The sequence below is a fragment of the Trichechus manatus genome, unplaced genomic scaffold (assembly GCF_000243295.1).
Source record: "Trichechus manatus latirostris isolate Lorelei unplaced genomic scaffold, TriManLat1.0 scaffold00159, whole genome shotgun sequence".
Lineage (NCBI taxonomy): Eukaryota > Metazoa > Chordata > Mammalia > Sirenia > Trichechidae > Trichechus > Trichechus manatus.
In genome coordinates, this window is record NW_004444095.1 from 5,552,859 (window position 1) to 5,561,621 (window position 8,763).

The window sequence follows — 8,763 nt, forward strand, 5'->3', positions numbered from 1 at the left end:
CTGTTGTCATTTACAGATTAACCTCTCTGGCTCCCTGTTGTAATTCTTTTGGTTTTCCATAATCCTTAAGGATTCATTTCCTAGGTTGGTATCTGGCTAGTACAATCCTGTGTCCTATATTCAGCCTGTGGTCTGATGTTGTTTGTTCTCAAATCAAAAGACACCCTTTAATAAGTCTTGTAAGTTTGGTTTGGTTTTTACATAGTCCCTTAATTTCTGTTTATCTGGAAATCACCTAATTTCACCACCGTATTTGAACGAGAGTTTTGCAGGATATGTTATTCTTGGCTGGCAATTTTTTTCTTTCAGGGTTTTATACATGTCATCCCATTGTCTTCTTGTCTGCATGTTTTTTCTGAATAATCTGACCTTAGTCTTATTGTTTCTCCTCTGTATGTGACTTTCTGTTTTTCTCAATCTGCTCTCAGGATTCTTTGTTTGTCTTTGGTTTTAGTTGAGTGTGATTATGATATGCCTTGGTGATTTTCTTTTGGGGTCTATCCTATATTAGGTTCATTCAGCTTCTTGGATGGTCAGCTTTTCATCTTTCATGATATTGGAGAAGTTTTTGTCAGCAATTCTTCAATGATCCTCTGTGTGTTTTCTGTTTTCTCCCCCTGTGCTTGAACTCCAGTCACCTGCAGATTTTTGCTTGTGATTGTATCCCACATAATTCTCAAGGTTTCTTCATTTTTCTTCATTCTTTTTTCTGATTTTTCCTTAGAGTTGTATCCAAGTGTTTGTCTTCTATCTTGCTGATCCTATCTTCCATCATTTTAAACCTCCTCCTCAGCCCTTCTATGACACTGTCCATTTTTAAAATCTTATTGTTTATCTTTTGTATTTATAATTGTTGTCTTTGTATGTACAATTTCTAGTTGTGAATTTATTTTAGCATTTTGTTCCTGTATTATTTTCTTGAATTCTTCCATTTTTTTGGTCTGTATTTTCCATGAATTTGTCTGCTTTTTCCATGAATTTGTCTATTTTTTCCTCATTTTTGTCTGCTTTTTGCTTCAACTCTTTGATATGTCTGAATATTAGAGATTTGAATTCCTTATCAGTTAGGTCTAGTGCGTTTACTTCTACTGGAAAGTCATCTGGTGTTTTATTTTGGACACCTACTAGAACCATCCTGCCCTGTTTTTATAAATGTTTTGATATTGTCTGCTGTCTTCAGGGCATTGAGTGGTTATTTTCCTCATTTATTGATTGTAGATTTGTTTGTTTAATCCTGCTTTTTGTTTTATTTAGTTATGTCTGAGCAGGCGGGCTGTGCGTTTTTTGTTGTTTGCTTGTCTGTGGGCACGATACTTTTCACCTCCTTCTCCAAAGGGCAGCGTCAGTCACTCAGGTATGGTACAGCAGGGCAGGTCCAGCTGATGGGGTGTTGCTGGGATGGGTTGTTTGTGGCACTTACCAGGGCTGACAGTGCAGACCAGGAATCAGTGCAGGGAAGGTTCCAGTCAGCCATGCCTTTGCTGCTTGGGAGTGTGATGTTCAGCGCATGGTGCAGGAAGGCAGGAAGGAGGGGGTATATTGTGATGAATGGAGCTAAGATAGGTATGGGAAAGATGAGAGAGAGGAACAGGAGCCCAAAACATACATACGAACAAAAAAGAGTGCTAAGGGAGCTTGCTATTGGAGTGGAGAGATAAGAGGCTGAGAAATTGGGAAAAACAAAAATAAAAAAAAGTAAAAGAAAAAATGAAAAAATCGAGAAATAGGAAATGAAGAAAGACAGAAAGACAATAAGAGAAAGAAGAAAACAAAACAAAGAAACAACAAAAAAACAAAAACCAAAAAAAGAAAAAAGAAATGCCCCCAGGGATGTCCCTGTGCATCTGCGCAGATTAAGGGAGTAGCTTCCAAGCCACGTGGTACTGCCCAGCTAGAAGGGGCTCCCAAGCAGAGAAAAGTAAAAGAAAACAAACAGAACAAATCAGAGCAAACAAACAAAAAAGCCCCGGGTCCCACGAGTGTGGTGGCATGGACTGGGAAGCAGTTTCACAGTGAGCGATGTTTTGCAGACTTTCAGGAAGAAGCAAAGATGGCACATGGAGCCAGGCATTTGAGAGAAAGGAGGGGGAGGTGGTGAGTGGTAAGGAAGAAATCTAAAGAAGCAGAAAAAAGCAACACCAGCAGCCAACAAAAGGCATTCAAGGAGCCGGCCAGTGCGGGCGGGTGGAATCCAAGTGACACCAGGCTGGAGGTGGTGCTTCCCAGTCAAGAGACTGTGGCTGCAGGAAGCAGAGAAGGCTGAGTAGGGGTGAAGAAGGGTGGGGAGTGGGAAATCATATATCGCTGGTTACAGTTGTTCTGTCTCCTGCTAGAAGCTCTGTGAAGCTGCTTTCTCGTACCCCCCTGTTCACTGATCTCTGATAGGAGTCCAAGATGGTGGATGCGTGCTGCGGTAGCTGAAAGGGGACCTCTACATGTATCTCCCCTCTCTCTCTGTTCTCTGCTATTTTCTTATTCCATTCGACGCTTGGCTGAGTTCTTTATCTCTTTATTTGAAGCTTAGGGTTTCAGGATTGATGTGTGACTCTGTTTGACTTAGTTTTTCTGATCTTTGCTGCGGAGGGTTGGCGTGGTACTTCTGTCTATAGCGCCATGTTGCCTGGAAGTTGGGACTTTAAACATTTTAGATAGGAAACTGATGCACCATTAAAACTGATGCACACATTAAACTGTGATACCGGAGGTGGATTCTCCTACTAACTTTGACACAAGCTGTTTGGATGACCTTGGTCTAGCCATTTAACTTCCCAGGATCTCTATCTTCTCATTTGAATGAGTTGGATTAAATTACTTTGAGAATAACTCTAAAATATTATGAAATTATATCCTTTTTCTTTGTTGCTAAACCCAATCACTGATGTATTGAAAATTGTTCAGAAACAGGATTCTAGATGAACTTCTGGTACTTAAAATCTTCACATAGGCAATGATTATATAATGAATATAGTAACACAAAGCAAAAGATTTTGAGAAGTAGCCATAAACTCATACAATACAGCATTTCCCTAAAATTATCACGGATATTAGATTTTGGTCTTTAAATACTTTCCTGTATTGCCTGATTACATCTGATAGGTGATGCAAAGTATCTTTGGGGCTGAGGTAATTTCAAGGGTCCTTAAAAGTGGAAGAAGGAGGAAGAAGAGGTCAGAAAGATGTGATGTAAGAAGGACTCAAGCTGCCATTGCTGGCTTTGAAGCTGGAGAAAAGAGACAACTAGCCAAGGAATTCAAGCAGCCTCTAGAAGTTGGAAAAGGCTAGGAAACTCATTCTCCCCTAGAACCTCCAGAAGGGATCACAGCCCTGACAACAGTTCTACTGTCCTGTTGGACTTCAAACCTACAAAACTGTCAATATACTCAGTTGTTTTAAGCCACTAAGTTTGTGGTAATTTGTCACAGCAGCAACAGGGAAATAAAACAGTGTCTATTCACGCTTTCTCTGGTTAGAGCTTATCTATTTTTATGTAAGGAACTATCCTGCCCCCCTACCAAAACTTTCTCCCTGAAATATGAAACTTGGCCAGTGTATCAGAAGAATAGATAATAGTGAGGGGTATATTTAACCTATGTGGCCTAAAGATATTGTTCCTGCTCCCAAAAAAAAACAAAAATCGTCATCAAGTCCAAGGAGAGGCTGGTGGGTTCAAACTGCTGACCTTTTTGTTAGCAGCCCGATCTCTTAACCACCATGCCACCAGGGATCCTCCTGCTCGCTAGCACACCAGAACTGCTTGTTTTGTCTCTTTGAGCTTGGGTTTGGTACATTTCTTCTAAACTCTTAGCTATACCATCCTTTTTCCAATAAATAACTTTTGTGCTTAAGCTAGCCAGTGCCATATTATTTTGCTTGAATCTATAATATTTGAATTGACTAACATGCTTGGTAAAGTAGATGGTCAGTGACAAAGAAGAAGACCCTCAACGAGATGGATTGACACAGTGGCTGCAATAATGGGCTCAAGCATAACAACGACTGTGGGGATGGAACAACACTGGGCAATGTTTCCTTCTGTTGTACATAGGGTTGCTGTGAGTGAGAACTGACTCGATGACACCTAACAACAATAATAACAACTCTTCCAGGTAATTTATTTGCATTTTTCATTCATTCATTCATTCTTATTCAACTTTTATTATATCCTAGGCCATCTTCTGGAGATAACAATATAATTCAAAGGAGTAATCCTCATGGTGGGAATTTCAAATACCAGATTATGTACCTTAGGCTAGGGAGGAAGGAAATTTTGCAACATGCAGGTGGTTATGTCTTGGGCATTTGCATAGGACCTGCCCTATGGGAAAGGGTTAGGAGAATGGCGCCAGCCCCTACAACAGTGCCTGACGCACAGTGAACACATAATAACTATTCAGTGAATGAATCAAGATATAGAATTAAAATGTAAGAAATAGAGATGGGCATGACAACACAAACAAGGAAACAGCTCAAAGCCAGTAAAAAATGAATAAAATTGTCTGTAGTAAGGAGGATTTGTCAACTATTTCTCTTTGAGCTGAATGGAAAAGGCTTGGGGAAGGACAACAGTCGGTGAATACATTTTAAATGTCAGAGATGGATGTAGCCTAAATGGTAATAAGGGGAGAAGGCTCAATGATGTAAGATGTCATAGCAAAACAACAGAATGAGATACCAATAAAATTACCAATCCTTCCTTCTCATCCATCCAATCCCATCATACTGACCAATGACTTCAATTCTCTTATTTCATAGGCTCAATCCTGCATACCTATGAACCCCCAACCTCAGAAGAAAGTGGCTGAGTCACACTGAGTCAATTCAACATCGATTAATACTTACTTAAAATAATTGGTGAAAGAAGAGCTAGAAATCAAAATACTTATCTCACTGAGATGTGGCCCAAAAAGCCCATGGAATTCTCATCCTCCTTGAAGAAAATGACAAAATAACAAAAGCTAGCAAGTTTTTCCCTAGACTATTAAATCCATAGATAAAATATAACAGGAAAAATAAGTATTTTCTCACAGCTTTTTATTAAAAAAAAATTTGAAATCCACAGAAAAGTTGCAAACATAGTAAAATAAACACCCTTTGTCTTAGTTATCTAGTGCTGCTATAACAGAAATACTACAAGTGGATGGCTTTAACAAACAGAAATTTATTCTCTCATAGTCTAGAAGGCTAGAAGTCCGAATTCGGAGTGCAGCCCCCTGGGAAGATTTTCTCTCTCTGTCAGTTCTGGGGGAAGGACGTCGTCATCAATCTTCCCCTGGTCTATGAGCTTCTCAGCACAGGGATCCTGGGTGCCAAGGACGCACTCCACTCTCAGTGCTTCTTTTAGGTGGCATGAGGTCCCTCTCCTCTCTGCTCCATTCCCTCTTTTATATCTCAAACCAGATTGGCTTAAGACACAATCTAATTCTGTAGACTGAGTCCTACCTCAGCAAAACTGCCACCAATTCCATCTCCTTAACATCATAGAGATAGGATTTACAACACATAGGAAAATCACATCAGATGACAAAATGGTGGACAATCACACAATACTGGAAATCATGGCTTAGCCAAATTGATGCACATATTTTTTGGGGACACAATTCAATCCATGACACCAGTATAACCTCCACCTAGATTGTTAGTATCTTGCCCTATTTTGACATCTCTTTCTATATATATATATATGTATATGTTTGTGTGTGTATATATACATATATATGTATATGTTAATATATACACATTTCATCAAAAAAGATGTGTCACATTTACATTTTTATGTATGACCTATCTTCATTTATTTTACTGAAACATGTGAGAGGAATCTTGAAATTTCATGCATAAGTATTTTAGCATATATCTCCTAAGAATAATGACAACCTCCTACATAACTACAATGAAATTAACTCACTCAGGAAACAGCACTGGTAAAATGCTGTAGTTTAATATTGAGATAGTTATCAAATTTATCCAACTTATGCTTTTAATATCATTTTTTAAATGCAGTATCAAGTCAGCTATATATTTAATTTTCATGCCTACATTGTTTCCTTTAATCCAGAAAAGTCACTGAATCAGTTATTTTGTCTTTTGTGACGTTGACACTTGTGAATAATTCAGGACAACTTTTGTAAATCCTCAATTCAGATTTGTCTAGTTGTTTCTTTATGAATACATTCAGACAAAACATTTGTAAGACCACTGAATAGGTAACGTGTCCTTTATTTGCACTGTGTCAGGAAGTACCTGATTTTAGTGCTGGTGATGTTAAATTTGATCACTTGGCTAAGGTGCTAACTACCAGACTTCTATACTATCAAGATACATATGTCTTTGTAATTAATGGACAATATATGAGTGATACAACAAAACTATGTGAATATCTGGTTCCATAACAGCCTTTCACCCAATGGCTATAGCATCCATTCTTGCCTGAAGCAATTATTATTATGATGGTAAAATAATAACTTTCTAAATTTGCCATCTGTCATGGATATAATAGTCACAACCTTGCTTGCTGAGAGTGAAAACAACTTGAATCGCTTACTGATGAGGATCAAAGACTACAGCCTTCAGTATGAATTACACCTCAACATAAAGAAAACAAAAATCCTCACCACTGGACTGATAAGCAACATCATGATAAACAGAGAAAATACTGAAGTTGCCAAGGATTTCATTTTACTTGGATCCATAATCAATGTCCATGGAGGCAGCAGTCAAGAAATCAAATGATGTATTGCATAGGGCAGATCTGCTGCAAAAGACCTCTTTAAAATCTTAACAAATAAAAATATCACTTTGATGACTAAAGTGTGCCTGACCCAAGCCATGGTATTTTCAATCACCTCATATGCATGCAAAAGCTGACAATGAAAAAGGAAGACAGAAGAAGAATTGACACATTTGAATTATGGTATTGGTAAAGAATATTGAATATACATACCATGGACTGCCAGAAGAACAAACAAATCTGTCTTGGAGGAAGTACACCCAGAATGCTCCTTAAAAGCAAGGATGGCGAGACTTTGTCTCACTATGGACATATTATCAGGTGGAATTAATTCCTGGAGAAGGACATCATGCTTAGTAGAGAGTCAGTGAAAAAGAGGAAGACCCTCAGTCAGCTAGATTGACACAGTGGCTGCAACAGTGGGCTCAAACATAAACAGCTGTGAAGATGGTACAGGACCAGGCAACGTTTCATTCTGTTATACATAGGGTCACTATGAGTTGGAGCCAACTCGAGGGCACCTAACAACAACAGTGGATATAATTGTGTCCCCTCAAAAGATATTTTGCAGTACTAATCCCTGGCACTTGTGAACATGACCTTGTTTGGAAATAGGGTCTTTGAAGATCTTATCAGTTAACATGATGTCATACTGGAGTACAGTGGGTCCTAATCCAATCTGAGTTTTTTTTTTTTTTCTTTTTAATAAGAGAGAAGAGAGACACAGCGGGAAGACAGCTATGTGATGATGAAATTATGCCACAGCTGCAACCCAAAGAACGCCTGGGGTTACCAGAAGCTGGAAGAGACAAGAAAGGATTTTCCCCTAGAGACTTCAGAGAGAACATGACCTGACCCTGACCAGGATGATTTGAACTTCTAGCCTCCAGAATTGCGAAACAATAAATGTATGCTGTTTAAAATAAAACCACTCACATTGTGACACTTCGTTATAGCAGTGTGGGAAACCAATACACCATCCTTGCTAGATTTACTACTTGCACTCTTCTCTGACGAGCTATTCCCCTTTCATTTATATTTTATTTTCTCTTATTATCAGTATAGACTCAGTTCAATGGTTATAATTCGTCATTATTATTGTTAATGTTGATGCTGAGATTCTCCCAAATATGATCACTGGAAGCCCCTTCAAAGAGGCTTCCATGCCTTTTCAAGATACCCATTGAATTATTTGTTTGTTTGTTTTTTATCGTTTCCTTACTTTATGGCAGAAAATAATAGCCTAACCTTGTATTTTCCCTGTCACAGCCCTGGAATCAGTCATTTCTCCACAGAGTTCTAATTTCTTTAAGTGGAAAGAGGTTGATATTGTTATCAATTATAATGAACTTACCTTGGTGGCCTCAGGCTCTCTCTCATGCTTCTTCCTCCTCATTTGCTCTATTTCCCTCTCATTGACTTTCTTGCTGTTTTCAAAATACTCCAAGCTTGTCTCTACAATGATTTTCTTCAACATATTGACATAATCTCCCCCACTTTCTTTGGTCTCTGTTCAGAACCTACCTCCTCACCAAGTCCTGCATGAATACCTTTTCTACAAAGTATCTGCTCACTTCGTCCTGTTTTAGCCCCCTTCTCTGCTTGATGTTTCTTCATAGCACTCAATACATGATTCCATATTGAATATTCATCACTTTTTTTTTTAAGATTTGTAGTTTCTCTACCCCCATTAAAATAAAAGATTCATGAGAGCCTTGTGCCAGGTGTTTAAAGAGTGCCTGGAATGAGATAAAAAAATAAATGTTTATAGACTAAATAAACAAGACTCAAATGTCTAATGATATCTGATATTCTTTTTTATAAATACTTACATTTAAAGCATAAAATAACTATCTCACAATAACTACTAAAACCATATATGCTGCATTAGAAATGTAAGATTTTTGTGTCTACACTTGTTATTATCAGCACTGGATTATTACATCATGAAGAGAAAAAAATAAGAAGTGGATATGTCTGAACCTTTCCTGGAATTTATGATGATAGCACATATGTATGTAGAAGTGTACGTCTAA

General features: G+C 38.2%; 1 protein-coding gene across 1 annotated transcript in view; it reads right to left on the reverse strand.

Moving 5' to 3' along the window:
- The window catches only part of LOC101360358 (E3 ubiquitin-protein ligase RNF168-like), a 55,466-nt gene extending 47,262 nt beyond the window's left edge, over window positions 1–8,204 (reverse strand). The window contains 1 exon segment of the mRNA XM_012558345.1: window positions 8,082–8,204. Within this exon segment, the coding sequence (XP_012413799.1) occupies window positions 8,082–8,204 (123 nt within the window).
- Between the last annotated feature and the right edge of the window lie 559 nt (window positions 8,205–8,763).